Source organism: Siniperca chuatsi, linkage group LG1 (genome assembly GCF_020085105.1).
Source record: "Siniperca chuatsi isolate FFG_IHB_CAS linkage group LG1, ASM2008510v1, whole genome shotgun sequence".
NCBI lineage: Eukaryota > Metazoa > Chordata > Actinopteri > Centrarchiformes > Sinipercidae > Siniperca > Siniperca chuatsi.
In genome coordinates, this window is record NC_058042.1 from 17,950,580 (window position 1) to 17,975,567 (window position 24,988).

The 24,988-nt window shown below is 39.4% G+C and overlaps 1 protein-coding gene across 1 annotated transcript in view; it reads right to left on the reverse strand.

Moving 5' to 3' along the window:
- Positions 1 to 996: 996 nt before the first annotated feature.
- The window catches only part of rnf111 (ring finger protein 111), a 30,400-nt gene continuing 6,408 nt past the window's right edge, over positions 997 to 24,988 (reverse strand). Inside the window, 14 exon segments of the mRNA XM_044166035.1 lie at positions 997 to 2,537; positions 4,123 to 4,226; positions 4,675 to 4,761; positions 5,076 to 5,171; positions 5,886 to 5,966; positions 7,508 to 7,625; positions 7,808 to 7,933; positions 8,028 to 8,319; positions 8,322 to 8,390; positions 10,116 to 10,368; positions 11,001 to 11,389; positions 11,600 to 11,794; positions 14,399 to 14,553; positions 22,024 to 22,156. Coding sequence (XP_044021970.1) covers positions 2,420 to 2,537; positions 4,123 to 4,226; positions 4,675 to 4,761; positions 5,076 to 5,171; positions 5,886 to 5,966; positions 7,508 to 7,625; positions 7,808 to 7,933; positions 8,028 to 8,319; positions 8,322 to 8,390; positions 10,116 to 10,368; positions 11,001 to 11,389; positions 11,600 to 11,794; positions 14,399 to 14,553; positions 22,024 to 22,156 — 2,216 coding nt within the window. The 3' untranslated portion in view covers positions 997 to 2,419.

Genomic DNA, 24,988 nt, shown 5'->3' on the forward strand with positions numbered 1-24,988 from the left:
CTTTGAACATCAGCCTGGACTGTGGACCCATAACTTTTGTTTCACCTCAGAAAACTAACCTCATTGGGCTCATCTCTGATCCAATCCTTGAATCTATTAGTCTCCAGTGTCTGGTGATTAGAATAGCCACAGATTAAATTAAAAATGTGCTATTTTACTAGGTGCATTATTTATTGATTAGAGGGAGAAAGTGGCATTACAAACCGATCTTCATTAAAACAAAAAAGGTCAATAGAGGCACCTTTTAAAAAAAAAAAAAAAAAAAAAAAAAAAAAATCTGAAAATTCTAGATAATGTCATTGCTTTTATAATTATTACAATTATTTTACTCATTTGGTTGACATTTTGATTGACTATGTGGAAAACAGACAATTTGTTTTTAGACTAAATGTGGGAATAGTGAGAAGGGTGACAAAGGATACTGGGCTTTATCAGGATAGAACTGGAATAGTCGAATACAGGAAGCTATGAATACACTTAAAATGTGCATATTCTTCTGTGCTTAATCTAAGGCAGTGGGAAGTTCTCTATTCTTTGCTTTTCGCAATTGACCATGGTGATGAAAACTTGCACTAAAAGAGGAATTTACTGTATATCTGGATTGTTTTTGTGCCGTTGTGCCAACTGCATTTATTTATTAGATCTTGCTGCCAAATCAATTATCTTTTGGGTAAAATAAAGTGAAACATATACAAGTACAAGGAAACTGGAACTGAAATTGTGTAATCTTAAAAACACAACTCATTATTGCAAAAGAGAATATATCTACAAAATCATGACATTTTTTCCCACCCAAACCGTTATTGCATTTAATATGGGCGGCACCGGATTACACCATTTTCAGTACTTATTTGAACAAGCACTATATTCAGTATTGATTCAGATTCAAAATCTTTTAAGACACTAAACATTTCATAAAATAGCACGACTGCTTCATCAGAAGCCAACATTCACTCAAACATCTGATTTTCAACAGACACCAAGGAAAAGACTCAATTAAGAGTTATCCAAGTTTATTAATATTATTTTTTAAAACTAATATAAATCCCACAGAATATGATCCTGGTGCCTTTAAGTCAATGAATGCATGGATACCTGCTTTAAGTACTGCATTTCAACACTCCATTCAAAGTTTCTTTTTTTTCTTTTTTTTTCTTTTTTATATTTATCAGAGTGGAAATACATGGCCTCAGTGCACTGTCATATTCACTGTCTCCAACCTTTTTCTCTCTTGTGCAAGTCTATGCGAGTGAGTTAGTCAACAGTATTTTTCTTTCCGCAGCAGTCAAAATGGATGCTGCTGCTCAACTACAGAGAGACAAAAGGGAGGGTGGATAAAATGGTTTGAAGTGTGAGAACAAACAGTAAATATTTATCCCAAATTGAGCTGTGTATTTCCCTCTGAAAACACACACACACACACACACACAGGAAATTAAAGTCAAACGCCACTGCCGGTATCAAATTGACAAAATGATCCCAGGTCGCAGGCTCATGTGAAATTTCTTACACACGTGTAGACCTGAGATCATCTTACAGAAACCTAGTTAACCATCACAGGCCCGTCTGCAGGGAGGAACCCCGGCAAAATGAAGAAAAGATTCAAAGCAGATCCCAACAATCGTTCGGTTTAGAAAGAACAGTCAAGAGAGGGACGTGACATTCTTTTTCATTCTCTAAAATACATCAGATGGTGGTGATAACGGTTTTTTAGTCAAATGAAGGTGCTGGAGGGGGGTGTAATCGTAGCAAAGCATGTGCATATTCTGGGAGTGAGGTGAACATTGGAGTTTATTTCCACTCTAGAAATACTGGGTGTGCACTAATACAGCAGCTGATCTGTTAACATGTTTCCCTAGTTAGGAATGTCTGGATTTACTTAAAAAAAACATCTTTCACTAACAATCCACATCTTCTAAACATAAACTAATCAATACAATGATTGGTAAAAATGAATCCTGCAATGTTTGTTTTTTTGTTTTTTTTAAACTGGAGGCTGACATTCTATTCTAGTAAAGCAAGGCATTAGGTTTACAGAAATGCATGTTTACTAGAGCAGCTATCTTCACCTGCAAGTTGTTAGGCCGTGTTAAGCCCACGTTATATGTGCAAAGAAATGCATTGCAAGGAAACATGCAGAGAAACAAAACAAAAATGACACTTGAGGAAACAATCAAAAGCTACATAAAAGCTTTATAAATACAATAAAATCTTAAACCCTTAATGGAGAATTCTAGCTGTTGTAGTAATATGTGATAGCTGGCACTCTAGGCTCAATGCTTTTTTGTCAGGTGTTTTTTATTTTCTCATAGTAGAGCTGCGCAGGTAATTCATGCCATCTTTGGTTGACTGCAGTACTGAGGAGAAAATGATGATCAAAAATAAATTTTCAACAAAGGGGGTTGTTAGAAAAACAGCATCAACTCTCAGCAGACAACTGCGCCTCAATGTCCACTCTGCAGATGGGGCACTTCTTATTGGTGAGGAGCCACTGATCGACACACAGCTGATGGAAGAGGTGCATACATGGTAGGCGTCTGGTGGGGAAACACAGAAGCAGAAGAAACAAGAAATGTTACAAACAGAATTTTGAGAGCATTTAAGTCACATCTGTTATTAAATTAACTTGTTTTTATCCGCCTACATACATGGTTTGTCTTACTTTTATGATCAGCAGAACACAGTGTGGTCCAGCTCTTCTCCTGGTCTACCTGCTGCCCTCTTTCTGGTCTTTATCTGTTTTTTGTCATAACGATGTACTGCCTGATTAGCCCTGTTATTTGCTTAAAAGATAATTTTGGTGATATTTTATGTTTTTCTTATTGTCAACCAACAATGAATTGATCCTACGAAACATGTATTGCCTGTGTAGCCAAAGCCTGATATTTCTTATTCCTCTGTGCCATAGAGCTCCATTGTTGTCCAAAAACTATTAAAAAACACATCAATGAGCTCCACCATTACACTGAGTGACATGTTCCTTCATTATCATGAAGATGGGCACTGTGGTTTATTTTGATCAATTCCACATATACTGTCCTGCTGCTGTAAATACTCACTAGTGCACCAAATCCACAGCTGAAAATAATCCCCAACAAATACACTATTTGCTAATTTTTTAACCACAACATTTATTATAAACTGCAGTGTGGTTCTGTATTGGGAAATTAAAAGCCTTAAAAAAATAAAATATATTTGTGACCTGTTTTTTAAGATTTTCATCTTTAGTAGGAAGAAATGGGCTTGGGGCTGAGTGCCGCAGACTGGGTAGGGTAAACCAAAAGTACCGAGAGACAGTCTAAAACATTGTTGGTTTTGGTCTTTTCATTGGATTTGTAGTCAATAAAATATAGAATATCGTCAACCTTATCCTATAAAAAAAGGAGAGCCTTCAAAGCATGTTTATTCTTCAGAGACTGGTGCCCTCTGATTTTTATTCAATGCTGGCAAAACTACTCAGTCAAGCTTTCCTCCCAGAGCCTGTCCCACAACTTCCTCCAATCTTTGTAGAAGTGATAACACAAGCGTAGAGATACCTTACGAAATAGCAAAGTTTAGCAATTAGGAAAACATTAATACTTCAAACTAGAGGTGTGACGAAAATCTGATTCTATCAGAAATAAGTAAAACTAGATCTAACAACAAAATTTGCAAACAAATTTGTGTCTGTGTTTTACCTGAATATGACCATAACCATTTAAAAAAATAAGTCATATGGTGTGTTATAATTTGGAAATGGAAAATGTTTATAGTCAAAATCATTGAAATGCTTATAGGTGAAAAAATTAGCAAAAATCTAAATTTCAAAAACAAGGTAAAAAATTAAATCGTGACACTCATCACTTCCTTTTTTGCCAACAGAGGGCAGAAACCTGAGTGAGTGCCACAAAGCAGTTCCATGAGGCCGGTAATTTTAAGGCACTCTAGGGTTTTCTGTTGATTACTATACCTATGGGTTTAAAAAAATTCTCAAGAGAAGGGGGCAAAATGAAACAACTACACACCTGCAAACCTACACCTGCCATTCCACATGTCTGTGTTCACACGCTCACAGACACACCCCTGGAAGCATAATTGAACACACTCAAAACGGCACAAACACCCAGGAGGGGAGCCCTTTACCTGACGTCCTCCCCCTCCTCCAGTATTGACAGACAGATGGTGCATTTTTCTTCTGTGTCTTCATCTGCCCCCTCATCTTCGTCTTGCTTACCATGCAGCTTTCTCTGTTTGTGAGAAACATTTGGAAACATGACTTTTGATATGCAGCATCGATCAGTATAGCTGCCTTAGCAGACTCATTACATATGGCTAATAATCCTCTTAATCCACTCTGTTAAACATATTAAACTGCTCAACTAAAACACTATGGTAACATTACAAATACATATTACATTTGTATAAAAATATAATATTGCCTATAAAGTGGTAACTATGTTTAGAACAAACACTTCAACAAAGAACATTAAATTCTTTTGGGGACAGAGAGAATGGTCATTTTGTCCTGAAAACAGAAAAACTTTCTATCTGTTGTCTCTATGCTAAACAAACCAAAGTTATCCAAATCAAAGTTATTCTAGAGCCGAATTCCCTGGCCCCCAAGACTAATACTAACATCTACTGTACATGTGAGCAGAGACATGTTTCCAAATTGATTTGTTCATTATTTCTCACCGATTCTGGGGTTGCGTGCATATTTTTCCCAATAGATGCCCAAGCTTCAGGGGTTAACTGTTGGTCAATGTCTCTCTCCAACACCTTCTGTATTGGGTGGCAGGGTGTTAGATTGCTTATTTAGATACATTTGGAAACCTCTAAGGAAACTTTTCCCCAACAATGTCTTCACAGATGCAATGTCTGATAAAACACACTACAGAATTTTGCTAAATGTTGGAAAAACATCAGACATTTGAAATGAGCACAAAAGACCACTGCGCACTCTGTCCCAGAATAAACTGTAACAGACATGCACAACTAACACACAGTATCTACATAATCCAGTGAACAATATATGCATTGCTACACACACACACACACACACACACACACACACACACACTCTCAGAAGTCCTCACCTTTTTGTACTTGTGCGGGTAAGTGCACCTCTCTATAGTTCCCTGAGAGGCTCCTCGGTTCACAGTCCCCAATCTTTCCTCTAAATGCAGCAGGTCCTGAATGGAAGTAGAATAAACAAACTGCTATGAGAATGACAGACGGGTGCACATTTTGGCACAAAACTGAAGCACACCTGGGCAGATGATTTCTGCCTTGGTGCTTTTTACCAACTAAAGCTTTGCTTTTCTTTCAATAATCCAAACCAATTTAGTTGTTGAACCCTGTGACTCAGTGAGTTAGACTTGTTTATAAAAAAAGTAAATCATCCGCAGAGGTATCAAACACCAACATTATGTTTAACAGCAGATCTGCTCTGCCAACTGAGTTACAACTGCCTCGACTTTAACAAGACATTAAACTGAGCAAACTCCATCCACTGATGAAGACCGTGAGATGTGGTTGAATGCTTTGGGAAAACCTAGTAAGTGGACCTTGAGTTAAGATTTTGTTGTCAAGATATTAAACTTTTTCTTTGTATGCACTTCCACTATAGTATTATATCCTGCTTTCTCCTTTCTCTATGACAGCTGTGTTTAAATTCAACTGTGTATTTTGAATACAATGTGTCTCCTGTTACTACTGTTATAATGTGTCCTCATTATTACAGTATGAAACTAGCATCATGTGGTGACGTGAGTCAAACAACTATAAAGTTAATATTGATGATGGCAGTCATGAATGAAGCGGTAATAAATTTACTTGAGTTGTCTTGGGACTGGTAAAAACACATTTAACAACTGTAAAATAAAAAATAAAAAAACAGTCCTCACCTCATAGGTTCTTCCAAAGCCAGTCATTCTAGATGAGATGTACCGAATGTGCGGATAGGTCACTTCAGATATGCCAGTGTGCTGTGAGAAAACATGCACAACACATTTTGTTTAACTTGAGGAAAACATTTTCTCAGAATAATCTCAGCATGTCTCTCTCATAAATGAATACACTTAATCCTTCTGGATCAAAGGGTTCCTATACATTTTTAATTTCATAATTTCACACTTTTTAAAGACCTTATTTTATTTGACAGGGTCTTAAGCTTCTGGTGAGTGTTACAACATAATGTATGCTATTAGTGGCTGAGTCATTTGACTTTGAGCAAAGCCGTATTACTGTATTCATACATGTATTTGGGAAACTGGCAGAGTCTGGGATCAGTTTCTTATAGAGAGAGGGATACATGTTCTCAGAGAATAACATTAAACCTGAAATACATGTTTTCTGGCCACTTGGGACAGCGGAAACAAGTTGTGAACATATCGCCTATTAAGTTGATATGGTGTTAGTGTTAGCAAACAGTTGCTTATTTTCACATTCAGCAGTTACAGAGCAACATTATCATTCATTTGGAATCGTGTTTCTGGCCTCCTGATGAATGTAAGGCCAATATCAGGCTCTTTAGTGACTAAATGCTCCACTATGTTCAGGTCTGTCTGCCATTTGGTGCTGAGCAGGTAGGGTATTGTGGGTTTTTAAGAGGCTTTTTGCTGAAATCCGCTGCCTGCTGCGGCCAAAAACATCGCTATGAGAGCAGTGACAGTTGACAAAAACAGTCATTTGTGGGCCGAACAGCTAAACAATGAACTAAAACTTGCTATAAAGCTCTGTAAAGCTAATAATTCTATGTAGGTTCATCATTACAAACAACCCGTTTCACATCATTTTTATATTGTCATTTGATACATTGTTATTATAAAAATGTAGATTATTGCCACTTTAAGATTAACTATACCCTTTGTATGTGTTTAATTAGAATTTTGTGTGAACTGTAAGTGCTGGTGGCAGATCTAAAATTTAAATTTGAGTTTTAAGAAGATAACTTATTTAAAAAACAATTAGAGGGGCTACTGAATGTGTTCACATGGCAAATATTTAATGATGAAGGTCATAGATGTATAAAAATTAAAACTAATGAACTCTGCTGAGACTGTTCATCAAAATTCACTTGCATATCCTTTGGTTCTACTTCTCTACCCCCCTAATTCTCACCGGGGACGCTGTGATAAACTGGATGTGCTCAAAACATTTGGAAAACAGCTGCCTGGCTTTATGTGCACTTGCATCGATGCTACAGAGGAGAACTGACTGGAGAAAACACCTAACCTTTGGATGTTTGAGGGTGACCAAGGAAAAAAGCAATAACATCAGGAAACTGTCGACTATATTTGTGCGGGATCTGTCTCAAGGCTTCTGGATTTGTTGAGTGTGCACTTGAAATGCCTGATGAGCTACTATTAATTGATAATGCATTATGCATGTGGTTCACCAAACCATCCTTGAAATAACTGACATATAAATAAGGGGCCAACACCATTAATCTAAGCCACGCTTCATACGAAAGTGATTCTTTCTCATTTATGCTAATGTATGCATATGTGCTGAGGGTTTCTCTCACCATGAAGGGGATGGGGAAGTGGTGCAGTCTGGGGGGAGGATGGTAATGGGGCAGGTGGGAGTGCAGGTGCCCTGAAGGGTATGGTGCCACAGTCACTCCAGCCTCGATGCCAAGCTCCCTGTTGACAAACATAACAAGCGATCGTTCATCATTGCATCAAAACTTTCTCTAGTGGATCTGAACCAAGGAGCCATAGAGTTGCATTAAAACTATTTAATATGTGATTAGATGACATTAAACTTGGGTTAAATTAGGACTAAAACCAGCCATCTGCCAAGCCTCATTGCCTCTGATACTAACCATGCTGTTCTCTGCTCAGGCTGTCGAGGGTGGGAAGACATAGTTTGTGGCACATGGATGTGGTGTCCATGGCCGTAGTTAGGGTGCATTCTGTGGGGGTGTGGAGGTGGACGCTCATGTGCTCGTCTACAAGGAAAGGCAAATTCAGGAGTTTTATCTTTTACACTAATATGTACACTCAGGATGAGGAAAAAAATGGCTGGGAGATGGCGGTACTCACGTGGGGTGCTGCATCATCCTGCGCCTCTGCACCTCCATCCTCTGCAGCATCTCGTGTTGATGGAGCCTCTGCACCGAGGCCCCCAGTGCCGGTATATGGTGTGGCAGGGTCTGGTGGTCCGTAGGCAGATGCTGGGCCAATGGGGCACTTGAACTAGAGAGGTGGTGGGTAGACAGAGGAGGGGGAGGGGCAGGGGGCACAGCGTGGCCTGAAGGGTGGGATGGCAGTGGCGGATGAAAGGTGACAGTGTGGGGAATGACATAATCACCTTGTGGAGGGGGCTGAGGTGTAAGTTGGGGTTCCCATGGGAATGAGGACAGGCGGAGGAGGGCTGATGATGCAGTGAGCGTGCTAGAGGGCCATCTGGGTTTGAGGAAAGAGAAAAGTAAAAAATAAATAAATAAATAACATTTTTAAACACTAAAGGATAAGGCTGCACATAATAATAGATATTTTTTGCTACTGTTAACAAATCCCATGGAAAGACCAAATCCAACAATGTGTGAGCCTGACTGTCAATACTTTCTGACTTTTTTGTGGCACTCAGCCCCAAACCCATTCTTTCTTACTAAAGAGTTTTTTTTTTAAAAAAACAGGTCACAAATATAGAATTTTATTTAAAAAAAAAAGGCATTAGTGAGTATTTACGGCAGCAGAAAGGTGTATATGGATTTGACAAAAAAAAAAAAAAGACGTGTGATGTGTTTTTAATAATTTTTGGAACCCCAGCTCCCTGTTGTTGTCTTTGGTGGAGCGTGATGTTTTTTTTTCCCTTCTACAATATTGTTTGGACAACAATGAAGCTCTATGGCACAGAGGAATAAGCTACATCAGGCTTTGGCTACACAGGCAATACTTGTTCAGGATCAATTTGTTTTTGGTGTTGGTAATTTTGTGGAATTTATAGAAATATAGAATGTAACCAGACTTATCGTTTAAGGAAATGACAAAAACCTTTTCACCTCAGGCAGACAAAATGTGGGTGAAAGGGTTCTACATTTGTACTTTATGCCAGCAGACAAACATATTGACAGATGATGCCTTTGTAGCATTTTTATTTGTTGTTGACACAAACCTTCTCTTATTAGTATGACCGGTTTCTGGCAAAGACAAAAAAAACTACTATTCACTCACTACTGTGGGTCATCCATTTAATAAATATTAATTTATTTTTTGTTTTAGTTCTTCTTGGTGCAGACTTCCTTACTACTTGGAGACGCAGGCAAGAGAGAGGTGAGCGTAGGCACCAGCGGCAACTAACTCTCTTACTACATCCCCACCAAGGAGCTCGGTCACACCGCTTCACTCTCCATACTGAGCTATTCTGAGTAGAATGAGCCATTAACTACTTCTGCCTGGAACAGTTCCCACAGCACTTGGCACATTAACCATCACACTCTTTTTAATTACCATTAGCATTAGGTTTTAGGAGTGCAGCTGTCTGCCAATTCTCACAAGAACTGTGGCACTGCGAATGAGAGAATTTTCTAAATGCAGTAGCTGAAAGTCCAACTGAAATTAAATTGCATTTAGATTTGTCTGCTACAGCATTCATATCTGCACTGTAAATTGCTTGTCTCGTGTTCTCCTTTGAGAAAAAAAAAAAAAAAAATCAGAAACCAAAAGGGAGAACATTATATTTTATATTTTTTTGTTTTCATGATGGCGCCCCCTAGTTTTGCGTTAATACCACAAAATACCACTCCATTACCCGTCTACGTAGATAGAAACCTTATTTTAATACAGCCAATCAAATCTCGCATAAAGCAGTAACGTCATCATTCTATCAGAGGCAGAGCAGACAGTCACACTGAGCCAAACAGCAAGTCTGCAGTTTTTTTATTTTGTCTCTCGTTCCCTACGATGTAACACGGGCACTCTGGCAGCCTGCCAGCTGCTGTCAATCAAACACCAACACAGACACTGCCATGCCCCTCCAGCCTAAACTAACAATCCATTTAAAACATGTTGACTTTATTTATGAATACAAAAAGGGATGACTAAATTTAAAATTAAAATTCTGATTTGAAAAACTAAACCAGTGGTGAATGCCTGGTTTCCTGTACTGCATGAAGGCGGTGTACTCACAGGAAGGGTGCATGTAATGTCTGCAGGGCTGGGGTTGTGTTTGTGGCTGGGGCTGAGCCACCATGGAGGAGCTGAATGAGTCCACCACAGCTGGCTGGCTGGGCCCAGGGGTAGCCTGGGAGACGTAAGCAGGAGGCCGTGAGGTGGAGCCTGGGCAGCATGGGTCAAAGGCCGAGGTGCTGCCATGGAAACTAGCCCCATTGTTTCCACCGCTCCGAATGCTGCTATTGCTCAGGTCCACTGGCAGAGTTTGCTGTGGAAGGAAGGCAGAGATGTTATAGAAGGAAGAGGGACAAACTTCTCTTGTGGAATACTAAATAAGCCAGAGTTCAAATACAGTCACGCACAAGTCATACACAATTCAAGTCATATACTATGTCCAACGAAATCTTATTTAAAAAAAAAAAAATAAATAAAATTTTGAGTGGCCAGAGTGTTCGGACTGAGACACATCTGTAGAAATCTGATTGGAATCGCATTTCAAACCACCTCCAAATGTGGCTTGGATCTGACTTGCAAAAATCGTGTTTTTTTGCTGTCCAGAATTTCTAAAATCAATCTGGATACAATCTGGATACGTATTGGGCTGGCAGTCTGAACGAGGCCTAACTCTATAGCTAAATGCTGTTTCAAGATAGAGAGCTCATCTTGGTGAGTGACAAGTGTTGGACTATGAACTGAAGGGGAGGAGGGTAGGATGATGCTTTGACTAAGTAGAGGAGGTTGTTAGCATAGTATAAAAGCATAGCAAGACCATTTTAAAAACTTTGACACTTAAAAGGTGATCTTCTCACCTCATTCATACAGTATTCATACTTGAAGTGAGACACAAGGAATTTATATATATATTTATATATATTTATATTGAATGCAGCATGGGCATACCTGGTCATGGTAGAGGCCTGTGTTGCTGCTACTACTAATGTTGCTGCTGCTGCTGACAACAGCGCAGGGTGCGGGCAGAGCACTGGGTCGCTCCACAGGGCAGTTCGGCTCTTGAAAGGGCAGGGTGCCCGGGGGCTGTGGTGCTGGGTGATGGACATGGTGGATGAAGTGGTGAGCGTTGCTGTGGCCATGACTGTGGCCGTGCTGAGAGCCACTAGTCTGCTGAGAGGACGACGCCTGCAAGCAGCTTGAATGGGAGTGGCTCAGGGATAGGTGACCCGGGGAGGGCCCTCCACACGGGGAGTGCTGCTGACAGCAGGATGGCAGTCTGGGCATGGCCGTGCCTGCGTTTTCTCCTGCTGTACCTGACAAACCAGGTCTGCTGTCATCTGGTGAGAGTAAGATATATGATTAAGAGAAATCTAAGATGGAACAGCAGGTTAGCATTTTAAAGGGCAAAAAAAGAAGAAAAATAAAGGTGACCTAGGGTGACATGTGACTACACAATATAGAGCATTTTAAGTTATATCAGCAGCTGAAAGAAAGTAATCTTGGACTCAAGCTGCCTCCAAGCAAAAGAGTCGAAATGCCTGTCTTACCCTCTGTGGCTGTGCGAGTGGAGCCACTTGGCCTCTGTGTGTGCATACTTTCAGGTATTGAGCCTGGGCAGCTAGTGGAAGGGCCTGGGACATAATTGAGCTCTGAGGTAGAGGCATGATGGGAAGATGATGACGAGGACGACCTGACTGTTTGAGGGTGAATGCTGCCAGAGGTCGTTGGCACAACTGAGAGATCTGGGGAGAAAAAAAGTCAGGTGATAATTTAGAGAAGGATTAATGACAACTTAATCAGAGGGAGAGCAAATTTTCATTTGTAAATATTTCGTAGGAGAGGGGTCGGTGTATGTATGTCTTACTCTGTATGTTTTGTTCCCCAAATTATCCTACTATTAATGAAATTCCTTTTAATGCTACGTTAGTTTTCAAATAGATTTACAATAATAGCTGTGGTCAAAAGTTTTGAGAATGTCACAAGTATTGGTTTTCACAAAGTTTGCTGCTTCAGTTTTTATGATGGCAATTTGCATATACTCCAGAATGTTATGAAGAGTGATCAGATGAATTGCAAATAATTGCAAAGTCCCTCTTTGCCATGAAAATGAACTTAATCCCAAAAAAACATTTACACTGCATTTCTGCCCTGCCACAAAAGGACCAGCTGACATCATGTCAGTGATTCTCTCGTAAACACAGGTGAGAGTGTTGACGAGGACAAGGCTGGAGATCACTCTGTCATGCTGATTGAGTTAGAATAACAGACTGGAAGCTTTAAAAGGAGGGTGGTGCTTGAAATCATCGTTCATCCTCTGTTAACCATGGTTACCTGCAAGGAAAGGTGTGCCGCCATCATTGCTTTGCACAAAAAGGGCTTCACAGGCAAGGATATTGCTGCTAGTAAGATTGCACCTCAATCAACCATTTATCGGATCATCAAGAACTTCAAGGAGAAAGGTTCAATTGTTGTGAAGAAGGCTTCATGGTGCCCAAGAAAGTCCAGCAAGTGCCAGGACCATCTCCTAAAGTTGATTCAGCTGGGATCGGGGCACCACCAGTGCAGAGCTTGCTCAGGAATGGCAGCAGGTATGTGTGAGTACATCTGCACGCACAGTGAGGTGAAGACTTTTGGAGGATGGCCTGATGTCAAGAAGGGCAGCAAAGAAGCCACTTCTCTCCAGGAAAAACATCAGGGACAGACTGATTCTGCAAAAGGTACAGGGATTGGACTGCTGAGGACTGGGGTAAAGTAATTTTCTCTGATGAATCCCCTATTCTGAATGTTTGGGGCATCCGGAAAAAAGCTTGTCCGTAGAAGACAAGGTGAGAGCTACCATCAGTCCTGTGTCATGCCAACAGTAAAGCATCCTGAGACCATTCATGTGTGGGGTTGCTTCTCAGCCAAGGGAGTGGGCTCACTCACAATTTTGCCTAAGAACATAGCCACGAATAAAGAATGGTACCAAAACATCCTCTGAGCGCAACTTCTCCCACTCATCCAAGAACAGTTTGGTGACGAACAATGCCATAAGGCAAAAGCGATAACTAAGTGGAGCGATAACTAAGTGGCTCGGCGAACAAAACATCAAAACACAAAACTATTTTGGGTCCATGGCCAGGAAACTCCCCAACTGTACCAGTTGTTACTTGTAGATAAAAAGGTGTGATTTTGACAATTCATCTGGCCACCTAAAATCCAACTTGACACTTTGTCTGGAAAAAAGAATCCTAGCGTGGACTGTAGCAAGTGTGTACTTGTCTGCAGAGGCTTAGCAGGCGAGGAGAAGAGCAAACCTTATTAGCATTCCAGTGTGTACACTCCATCTGCTTTTCATATTCACAAATTAATTTCCCCTCTTTCTCCTAAGAAATGCAAATACTCTAATACTCAGTGCTCTACCATTTTACTATCTGTCATGGGCGTGGGCTGATAAAGAAATTGACATTGGGCTTAAGTCACACAAATGCCTATGGTTACAAAGCAGTTCCCTTTTACAGAAAATAAAGTACTTGTGTACTGTGAAAAGAAATGCAAATAAATATGGTACTGCTTGAGGTTAACGTAGATTAACGGTTAATGTAGACCAACTAACTCGTGATTCCTATAACTGAGTAGTTAATTGATGCACATTAGAGTTAAAGTTTAAAGCATAGTAACAACCCATTCTTATTTTACTAGTTGATTTAAACTACATAAATATGAGGATCTAAAACATTATTTTTGCTAACGGCTATTGTTAGCACATTTGTAAAACTAGATTTTATGTTTGCTCTGTCTCCGACAAATGTTTGGTAACTGAATACAACACATTATTCTTGTAGTAAACAGTTGGGTTACGCTCACTTTAAATACTGGCTCATTACTCCTTGTGTCCTCCATAAAGCTCATATTTCATTTCTAAATTAAGAAAAAAATGTAAGAGATTTGGTGTGTGGCTTAAGTTGAAGCTCTGCAACTTCTTGAAAATTGATCTACTAAAAATCCAGGGTGAAGTGACCAAAAAGATAGCTCCATGTCAACCTTTTTGACATTAAACTTGTTAAGATGTATTTGACTATATAAATTCAAAGCTAATATCACAGATCACTTAAGAAGTTTCCTCTTCATGGCTTGTAGTTAGGAAACATCTGAGAATAAGGACAAATGATAGTTTGTCATATCACAGAAGAATAGCTTCTGTGACCTTCACATATATGCAGCACAAGACACAGCAAGATATCAAGGCATCACAGCTGGGAGGTGGCAGATAAAGTGAAACCTGTGTTGAAACTATGCTATACTATATAGTTATCATTTAAACAGAAGTACTTGGAAGAAGGACGTTTCACTGCGTTTATTCTTACCATCTTCATCGACAGTGAGGTCCACCACCTCCCCAGCATTCTGACGCAGTGGTTGGATGACGGTGGAGAGTCTGTGACGTCCCCGTGGCTCCTGGAGACGATTCTGGGAGCAACTACTAGCCCAAATCCTGCCAAGACCCCCCACTGAGCGTGACCTGTTGACACACACAGACATAAAAGAAACTATTACAGTAACAGTGTAACTGCAGTACAGGACCGCCTGTCTCAAGAATATTCTAACAGCTCAGTGGAGCATTTGCTTCGCCAGAGCCAGACTCTAAAGGTCATTTCCAGGAGAGCGGCTGCTTTGACAAAAGGCTGCTGGTGCAAAGATAGGGCGAGGAAGCAACAGTGGACAATTCTGACAAAAGCATTTAAAAGCATTTTTTACTGCAGTCTCTAAAACAGTTTTTAAATTTGTCAGTCAATTAAAAAAAAATCTAAATTTAAAAAAAATAGCCAAACAGTGTTTGTGGACTGTTGTCCTCACTGATTTTTCTGTTTAGTATTAAAAAAATCAGTCTGACTTAGTGACTTGCTGGAAAGCATGGTAGGACAACGTAGACCACAATGGCACACAAGTTGACTCAAAAACATTAGTACATACACACAATCCCATTTAAATGTCCTTGCACATCTCAGAAATATAGCTGCAAAGAGTGAAATACAATAAAATCAATAAATGTGTAGATTGGCACATGCCTAATTTCAGCTATGTTTAAAAGGAATTAAGCCACATGTGTGAAAGCTCTGTCAGAAAGTACAGACAGCTTGCTCTCTCAGGACTACCATCATGGAGCTCTGCATCCACGACCACCCAACCACTCTCATCATTCTTTCCACCCACATTCCTTTTTCCTATATCTCGCTCTAATGCTCTGTACCTCACTTGCCCTGCCTTCGGCCCTTCCTCTTTTCTTCTTTTTAATTTTCTCTCTCAAAGGCTCCTGTCGCTCTACCCCTTGCTCTCTGAGACTGGAGTGAGAGGCCAGGGAATAGCCGCATTTCCCCACACAGTGCCATAAAGTCAGGTGATCAGAGGGAGGAGGGATAAGCCCAAGGGACAAGAGACTAGAGACTGTATGTGAGTACTGTAAAGCTGGATACCATGGAGCTTTGTGGCTGGGGGACTTCAATGTTGTTCCCTGAGAGCGTGCACAGGAGCAGAGGGAGTGCTAAAAGCGCTGCCCTGTTAACCACAACTTCTTTGAAACGTTTGGTGTCTCAAACTAAATTATAGACTAGCTCAGCGATTCTTATTGATTAAATCATAAAATTATCACAGAAATTATCAAGTGATTCAATAAATCCTTATTGGAGTGATTTTACTTCGTGTTTGCATGGGTTTCCCGCAGACCACAGAGAAGATAGGTCAGGTAAATTGGAAACTTTAAACTGGAAACAAGTGGGTACAAGAAATAGATGGATGGCACTTAATAAAATTTACAATAAAATAAATAATAGACTAAATGAATTGTATTAATACAATCAATAAAAGTTGATAGCAAAGCTCACACAAATGTTTGTGTTATTTATTATTTTGTATTTCAAAAGGAGTTCAAAGACTCCAAGATTGGACTCTGTAAAAAAGTGTAAATAAATAAACAATAGTATGTAATGTTATGAACTTGTTACATTATTTATCCTTTTTTTAATTATGTAGAACGCTAAATGCTGAAAGAGTTTGGCTTTGATCACATTCCTCAGATGTGTTTTAATGCAGGAAATGTCTTTCTCATTGCTGTTTGTGATAAGGGGGATTCCCATTAGCTCATACTGTCTGCATCCAATTCAATTTCCTGTGAGACATGCTGCACAATGCGAATGGAATAAAAGAGGAAGCTTATTAACTTTCATATTTCACAAATCGCTAAATATACATGCACACACTTGTGACTACCCACAAAAACACACCGCAATGAAGGCGGTAAGCAGAGGGGGGCGCATGGTGGTTGTGTTGAGGTCTAATTGGCCAGGCTCCTCAGCTCTCGGTTGATCCTAGGGAGCAGGACTGGTCACTAGGGAGGGGTTCCTAATTAAGTAGACCTGGGATTATTTTGTAAATATCTGTTTACCACCATGACCCCCTGAGGGTGGGGGGGGTAGCCAAGAGGAAAACACTACATTGTAAACATGAACACTATGGGAATGGGTGTCTTGACAAAGCTGAGGTTGTGCCAAGCCAACGTGATGTGAGCCGCATGCCCCAGGGATCAGAGGAGCGCTGAGGACTGAGGGCTGAGCACTGCGGTAATATAGAGTAAACTACTGGTTTGGGAGTTAAAGGAATGAGATCATACAAGGCAGGAATAGCACTGTGTAAGAGTGGTAAACAATTTGAGGCATCAAGCTCTGCACTGACAAAAGTATCGAATTTGTCTTCACAATGAAGGATACGATGATGTCGCTTTCTAACTCTAAGCACTGAGTAGAGAACTGGCTGATATAATGAGTACTGAAACTGATGCTTATCCCTTTATAAAATAGAAAGAAAATGTATCATTATTATTACAGAACGGCATGCAAACCCTGTATGTTGGTACAGTACATTTTGCTTGGGACCATCCTTATTAATGTAAAAGCACAAGAAATACACATTCAAAATACAATATTGAAACTGTCTCACAAATGTACTTCTATTTAGCGACATATGAATAAATGACAAGCCCATAAATGGCTGAACCTTTTATAAAATGCAAAAGAAAAATTTGGAAAAGTTATATTCAAAATATATAATGTATAAATAAAAGCAGAGGTTATAAAATAATAAAGAACCAAAGAAAATGTGCGTGTAATCTAGTACAATGTTTTGTTTAAGGCTACCAACGCTTAGGCTGATGGGATATGTTTGTGGATCAGTCATGTAAAGCATGTGACTTTAATACCTGTTTGTTTTTAGCCATCTCAAACACAGGAACAGCATTACTATTTTCTCAATGATGCTGTGTTTGAACTTTGAACCCTCACTCAAATGACTGGCTTACGCTCAAGGTCCTCCGAACACGGACTGAATTTGGAAAGTCAGCCTTTTATTTTAGTGCCCCAAATACTTGGAATGATTTTCAACACACGCTAAAAATCAATCGTCCAAACTTTGGACAATTTAAAACCATGGTAACAAATCTCTCTGCCTCAGTGTCTAACTATTTTAATAGATGTTTCTTCATTCTCATCTGAGTTTGTCCTATATTTGTAACTTGTATGTAACTCGACATCATTGCAAATGAGGGGAACTTCAATGGTTCTTCAAGTTTAAATAAAGGTTTGTCATCAAATTTTATACATGGATGACAGAATGTGTTGTAATCACAAAAATTCTAATGACATTCCAAAAGTTTTGTGACCCTACTACTATGCATGTCCTGGGCTGATATGCAGATTCAGGGCAGGGACTGATCAAGGCCTTTTTTTTTTTAATTGATCCATATCAGCTACATAATCCTTGTTTATTGTAACTCACTGCGTGCGCTCTGGGTAAACCTGCAGCCAAACATGCCCCACAGTGCACTGTTAAAACACTGGAATGTTCTCCTAATGCACTGCTTCACAAGTGAGCAAACTGTGGAGCAGCACGGGCAAATAAATAACAGCCAGCAGTTCAAATTAAAGATATCCATACTGACAGCATGTCACTGAGCAATGTGAGAAGAGCAGGTTTGGGTTAATGGTTCCTTTGCCCTAATTTCAGTAACATTTTGTACCATGTCTCTAAAATGCTGCTGTTGGTTGAAAAAACACTCCTCTGTCCATAGACATGAGAGAAAATACTACTACAACACAATAATGAACACCAAAGGAAAGGGGAGAATTTTCTTTATTAATGTAGGCTTACTTGAAGCTACGTTAGCACTGTGCAGCTGAATTATATAGGACAATGTACACTCAGTTGCCAGTTGAGAGGTCAGAGGTGTTTCTGTTATTCCGCCTGCCCTTGATATAAATGGGGTGGACAAAATAAAAAACACCTGTCAGTTTATTGCAGGACCTTTGTATTAAACTGCATTCGTTTTAGCTACATGTACCTAATAAACAGGCAACTGTGAAAATATAATATACAGCTACACACAAACACAAATTGGACCACTGGCTGTATAAACAAAGCTTTCATTGCTCATTCTGTTGGCCTTTGCTTCCCAGCCCTCCTGCTCCCCTGCTGCCCATCCCCCCTTTAGCGAAGCTCATCCCTACATTCTCTAGCGAGCCAAGACATCTTTGAAAGTCAGGAAAACAGAAAAGGCAGATTAGACAAGCCATAGCATTCCAAGCTTGGTGCAATCACTTCTGGGAACTATTTTCAGATACATTAATATAAAGTAGGGAAGAAGGAAATACAAAAAAGGGATACAGATAGATGTTAACAGAGGCAGAGGTTTGTGAATTGAGCTGCATAATCGCCTACATGAGGAATTAGGGGCACATTGAGACAGGAAGTCATATTATGAGAATGGGGAAATAAAATTCTCAGTGGGGTGAGGAAAATGGGAGTGGGCTGCAGAGAATGACAGTGGGAGCTAGGCTATCTTTTGTAAATGTATTGCTTTCACACTGTAAATATTTAGCAGTTCTAAGAGAAACAGAGTGCTATGTTCCAATTATTAGATTGTCCACTCATTAATCCTCTGCATATTTCTTAAAGTCTTATCAACTACCCTATTTAACCAAGTCCTTTAAAAAGTTTGGGGGAGGTGGTATATACGAGGATATGGTAGCCACATCACAAAATCTAAAAGATTAGTTCACAACCATTCACACAAAGTGGTAGGAGTCACTCACAGGTGGTGATTAATAGCAATGTTTACTGAAAAGGATTATCTCATGCTTGTTTCAAGCCTCGACAAATTAATTTTCATACATTACAGAAATGAATTAAAACCAATGTTGGAATATGTGAAAAACACATTAAAAACACTATGATATGTCTTGGAAAATGATTAGCAGAAATTCAAAGTATACCTGATTTCCAGGAAATAGGCTAGAGCATGGCAAAAACACTTCTGTGGTTATTTTATCTGAAAATAATTAATATCAAATGTGTTTCACTTCCTGTGGCACTTGTTCTTCACTGTCACTGTTAATAATTAATTAATAATGGCATATAACAAAATGACCCTTCAACCTACTCGTAGTGATGTTTTTTTGCCCCTACCACTACACACCAGCCCCACAACACTGGCTAAGTATGAAACTTTATTCACAGAAGCAGTTAGCTTTATGTGTGCTGCTTCTAGAAAGAAAGAAATACCAGAGGCACTGAGCAGGTCCTTCAGAGTGATGTGGTTTCGCTGCGATAAACAACTAGGCATGCAGCCTGCTTTCTCTGGGCAATGTGAGCTATGGAATCCATGAGCAAAGCAAATCCACTGGAGTGCTACACTGCACCCCATCCACCCTGTGCTCTTTCTAAGAACCATACGTATCTTTTAACACTAGCAATCAGCAAACTGCATTTACTCCTTTTTCTACTTCTGTCATAATGGCTACTCCTAAATGCACACACTAACACATAATGTGGTTAAGGTCTTAATCGAGTTAGAGTAATTTACGTGACCATTTAATTTACAATTGAGCGTCCATGTGGCTATTAATAAACAAGAATATTCATAGTGCCAGAACCTTCAATCCACCAATGGTGTCATAGTCTGACAAAAAAGGTCTGAGCGCAAAACATATTAAAAACTGATGGCAACAGCTCTTATCTTTAATAGTAAGCTACTTCAAGAAAACCAACAGTGAAAAGGGTATAAGACATCACAAACACCAGTCACTTTAATGCTAGAATAAGCTAGGTGCCTCAACTTAATTTTTCATAATCGTGGAATGAACTTAATTATATTTTAAGCAAGTCATGGTGTTTATAAAGTTATACTCCAACTAAACAGTATAGTTTTGGTATCAAAGATTCACACACTGTAGGCTTAAAAGGCAGTTTCCTCCTATATATAGAACAGTTTCTATGGTCATCTTGAATTAATTTAAGTAAAAATATATTCCGATTAAGACAGGTTTCATAGTGAAAAATACATCATGAAATGTCCATATAAACTTTTCGACCTCTCTTGCAGCATCATCCATTTCTCCACTGTCCGTCCGAATGCAGTTTGTTCCAAACTCATTGGTTTGCCAGAATATTGCTACATACACTGCTTCCTTTTGTTGCTTGTTCATGAGTGCAATCACAAGTGTGACAGGCTCACGAACAAGCTACACCCATACCATTGACTAACATGCAAGTTCACATATGGCTCCCCACCAAAAGAAGACATTAGTAGGAAAACATTTACTTACTAGCAAAAAGACAAAAGACTACCCTAGCAAACAACACATAAATAGCATAATCAGTATGGCTTAACAGTATAGGGAAAGTGGGTTCTTCATGCTCTAAAGAAAGGGGAACAACACCACATGACCAATCATGGAAAAGATACTGAAAAGAAGCTTGTTCTCAGCCCCAGGCTCCAACAAATCTGATTACTCACAAGAGAAAATTGCTCTGGAAAATATATAGGACCATTACAAAAGCGGGTTGCACTTTGCTCAGCCCTTTTCTGTTAAAAAAAGGTCAGTTTAGGTTCTCATTTGCTAATACTTGTGGTGTACCTCAGGGTTCAATATTAGGTCCTAAATGTTTTGTCTGTCCCCATAAGAAGAAAACTATTATCTTTACTGTTATTATGCAAATACTACACAACTGAATTAATCTTTGAGATCAAATGATCAAATGTTTTGCAAAAGATGTTATTTTTGGTTCAGCTGACTCTCTCACATACAGAAAGAACATGGATATTGGTCCCTGAATGTAAAATCCTATGCTCCTATTCTTGGTGTTTTATAAGATTCACAGCCTGACACAGAGGTTAAAGAAAGTTGTGAAATCGTGCTTTCATTAAATAGTTTTTAGCTCCTGCAGTCCTGGAAAAGGTCATCTATGCCTATTGTAACTCTCTTGCGCCTGCACTTGTTGCATTATTAAACAGGATTTTCTCATCATTTTGTGTGTCATTTGTGTCAACCACATTGTCATTATGACGCCTTCACATGACTGATGAACAAAACATACATATAAATACAAATGTTAGGTTTTTTTAACAGTATGGATAAAAAGCCTATTCTCTAAGGGCATCCACTACACACGGTTGACATTTCCTGTAGCCTATTGGTTAACCAGACAAGGCAGGGAAACTTAAATGGCTGGAGCAAAAAACACAATGAAAATCATATGACTATGAAGGGCTATGACTGAAATCCATAGCTCTTGCTATATGTGGCAGTTGAGGGTGGGATAATCAAATCGAACTGGTGGAAATGATTGCACCAACCTACCTCCAAATAATAACTGGGGTGGGGGTGTTGAGAGGAGACCTACGATCCTCATATCCTCGTGGTGAGGACAAATGATGTTACTGATAGGTTGCGTTGATTACACACACACACACACACACATATATATATATATATATATATATATATATATATATAAAAATAAAAAACACTATATTTGAGCCACAGTCCAACATTACCTTAACCATTCATCATGCGAAATTGGAGAAATGTTATATTATACAGCTAATGTAAAATTCATAAAAGCACATTATTTAAATGCTTGCTAAAAAAGCTGAGGTGCCTACCTGAAACTATCTCCGACTGTGACGATCTCCACCTCACTATCTGTTGAGGTGACGTTGATCTCCTCGCTTGCAGGGACAGCAGGAGCTGGAGCTGGAGTTGCCTCAATCACCACCACATCCTCATCCAGAGCACCTGAGCACACCAGATGAATTTAGTATAGGTCTGACATACAACATACAATCTGGCAAAGGCAAAGAAATCATCCAACTTTAATAAAATTAACAGAAAATACACACTTGAAATGAAAACTTGTAGCCTGTATTTGTATATGATTTTGACTACTCTTCAGTGGATTTTGACACTTCAATCGATTAATCAGGAATTATTCACATTGGGTGAATAGATTAAATACAAATAAACCAATATGCTTTTTTGTGGTTTTTAAGTACAAACAAACAACAAATAAACATATTTAAGTTTGTGCATGCCTTCATATGAATCTCACACAAAATAGACATATACTTCACACTTTTCCTGCTTTTACTTTCAAAAAGCCTGTGCTCCCTTTTTTTTTCTCAATGGCTTAGTCTAAAACCAAGCAAGCGCTAACAGCATATCATCGGGCTAACAGTTTAACAGGAGAAATGTAGGTCATCAGTGCTCAACTCTGTTTGCACTGGGATTGGCTTTTTTCCTTCACCGTTCCCAAATCTGCCCCGTGATTAGTTCCCTATGCAACAGATCTCACTCCATCTCTGTTTGGACTAAATACCCTGATAGCCCCCTCAGGTGTGTTCAGTCGATGGTTGCGATGAGAGATCAAAAAGAAGAGAGTAGTTATTTTCTCAATGACAATCATTACAAAACTATTTAATATATTTTAGATGGAAATTATCACATTATCATGTCTATAATACAAGTACACTTTTTAAAAAGCTTAAATAGGGACAGAAATGTAGACCCTAAGAGCTGTAACATTCACAGACTCAAGCATCAAAATGCATATTTATATTACCAACTGTTTTTCCACATGGTTTGCAGATGAGTTTTTTAAACGTTGATTCCAATTTTATGATTTACACAGCAATATGCCATAATTACAACTACATCTATTAATTCAAACAATCTTCATATTTTAAAATGAGATACAATATGTTACTGACCACATGCACTCAATGAAGATCCCTGTCAATACTTCATCTCTTGGTGTCCTGCATGTGTATTAATGCCACCCATGTCACACACACAAGGAGTCTAGTTCATCACAGGCACTGCTCAAACAAGTTAAAGTTATGGCAAACCAATTTGAAACAATGCATTATTCTTCTCAGCCTTCTTAATGAAGCCGCTGACAGGAACATGGGATGGCAATGGGGCCAATGCCTCCCAGAATAGATTCTGTGTTGTGTTTTTATAACTGAACACACAGCTTAATCTACGGGTTTATGTTAGGGTTTAAGCCCAGGCATGAATCTATCATTTTAGTGCCCATCAGTGATGAAGATAATATACAGCAGGTTTATTTGTGCTTACAGTCTCATGCCTGTTTCTAATTATTGCCATAATTTCTCAGTGTAAGTGAGAGTTGCTGACTCATGCATCTGGTCTATGAGCCAAAGTTACAAATTCTTTCCCACATTCTTAAGCCATCCATGTAAATCTTAAGCCAACCTTTTATGGCAGATAGCACATGTCATCTATATCGTTTTCACCCTCAGAGTGGTGAGGACATGGAGCAGTACCATTAGTCTGACAGTAAATGTTACTGAAATATATGTATATAGTAGGTTGAAAACAATATAGATGACATGTGCTATCTGCCAACCTTTAATGGACATAAGGACAGGACACTTTGATCTGTCTGTTCAGAAGAAAAACTTTTACTGAATTCAATCGACAGCTGAAAATCCAATGCACTGGAGCCTATGAAAGCAGGCTAACAGGTTTTAAAATAACAGATACAAAAAAAAATCTAAGGTAACTGCTGCATTACTCATGTGAGTGATTAATAAAGTAACATTTTATGCTGCAGTAGTGTAGACAGTGTTTCTGTGCACATCATTAAGTGACTTGCCATGCTAGTGAAGTCCATAACTCCCCAGTGTGATTTCTATGCCAATTGTCTCCTGAGAACTGCTGCTTAGCACCATCTGTACGTCTAGCTGCCTGGCACTCTGGTGAAGCCTTCATGTGGTTACACAAACAACAACACCTTACTTACAACTTGTACAGAACTGTAACCAATGTGTGCAGTGTTTGGTTAGGTAAACAATACCTACTACGATTCCTAACATGACTATGTAACAAACACTGGAACAAAAATGTCAAAAGGCCCATTTGACAACTTTCTGAAGTCCAACCAAGGTAGCCACTTGATCGATTGGTAGTAAGAGGACAGTTGAAATTTGTAGAATTTTATTTGATCTAAAACAACAATCCAGGTGTGACCTGCATTCAAAGTCAATGTGGCTAAGATATTGTTTATTCCCATTTAACATGTTGACCTCAGGTTAAAGGCAGGATCAAATGGTTTCCTGGCTACATCATACACCTGCTCCAACTCCGGGCATTTTAGAAGGCAGGTTTCATCACTTGCCTCCTTGCTTTCCCCTGCTGTAAACAAATGCCTTGTTTTCCCTCTGAGACCTGCTGTTTCTATGCAAAGGCTGCCACTCAACAGTGTCTGAGTTTTCTCCCACCATAGAGGCACAACAACTAACTTTCCATTCTCCCCTAGGGCCACAGTAGCAGAAATATTGCTGAGGCTAAATGGCTACATGAGGAAAACAATGAACCAAGGTAGAGGTGGGGCTTTTTTAAATGATATACTGATTCCCGTTGTAAATGCTGGAACATTTCAGATCAGAAAATAGAAGGTGTTCTTCATATGCACATTGGGCTGTGCCACTTCACTGAGAATGAGAGCAGAAAGCTAGGGTTTAGATTTAGGAGCTCCATAAACCTGTTGTTCCAACAGGTACAGGCGGCTGCAGTTTCCAGGTGTGGGGCCCTGAAAAGCAGAGG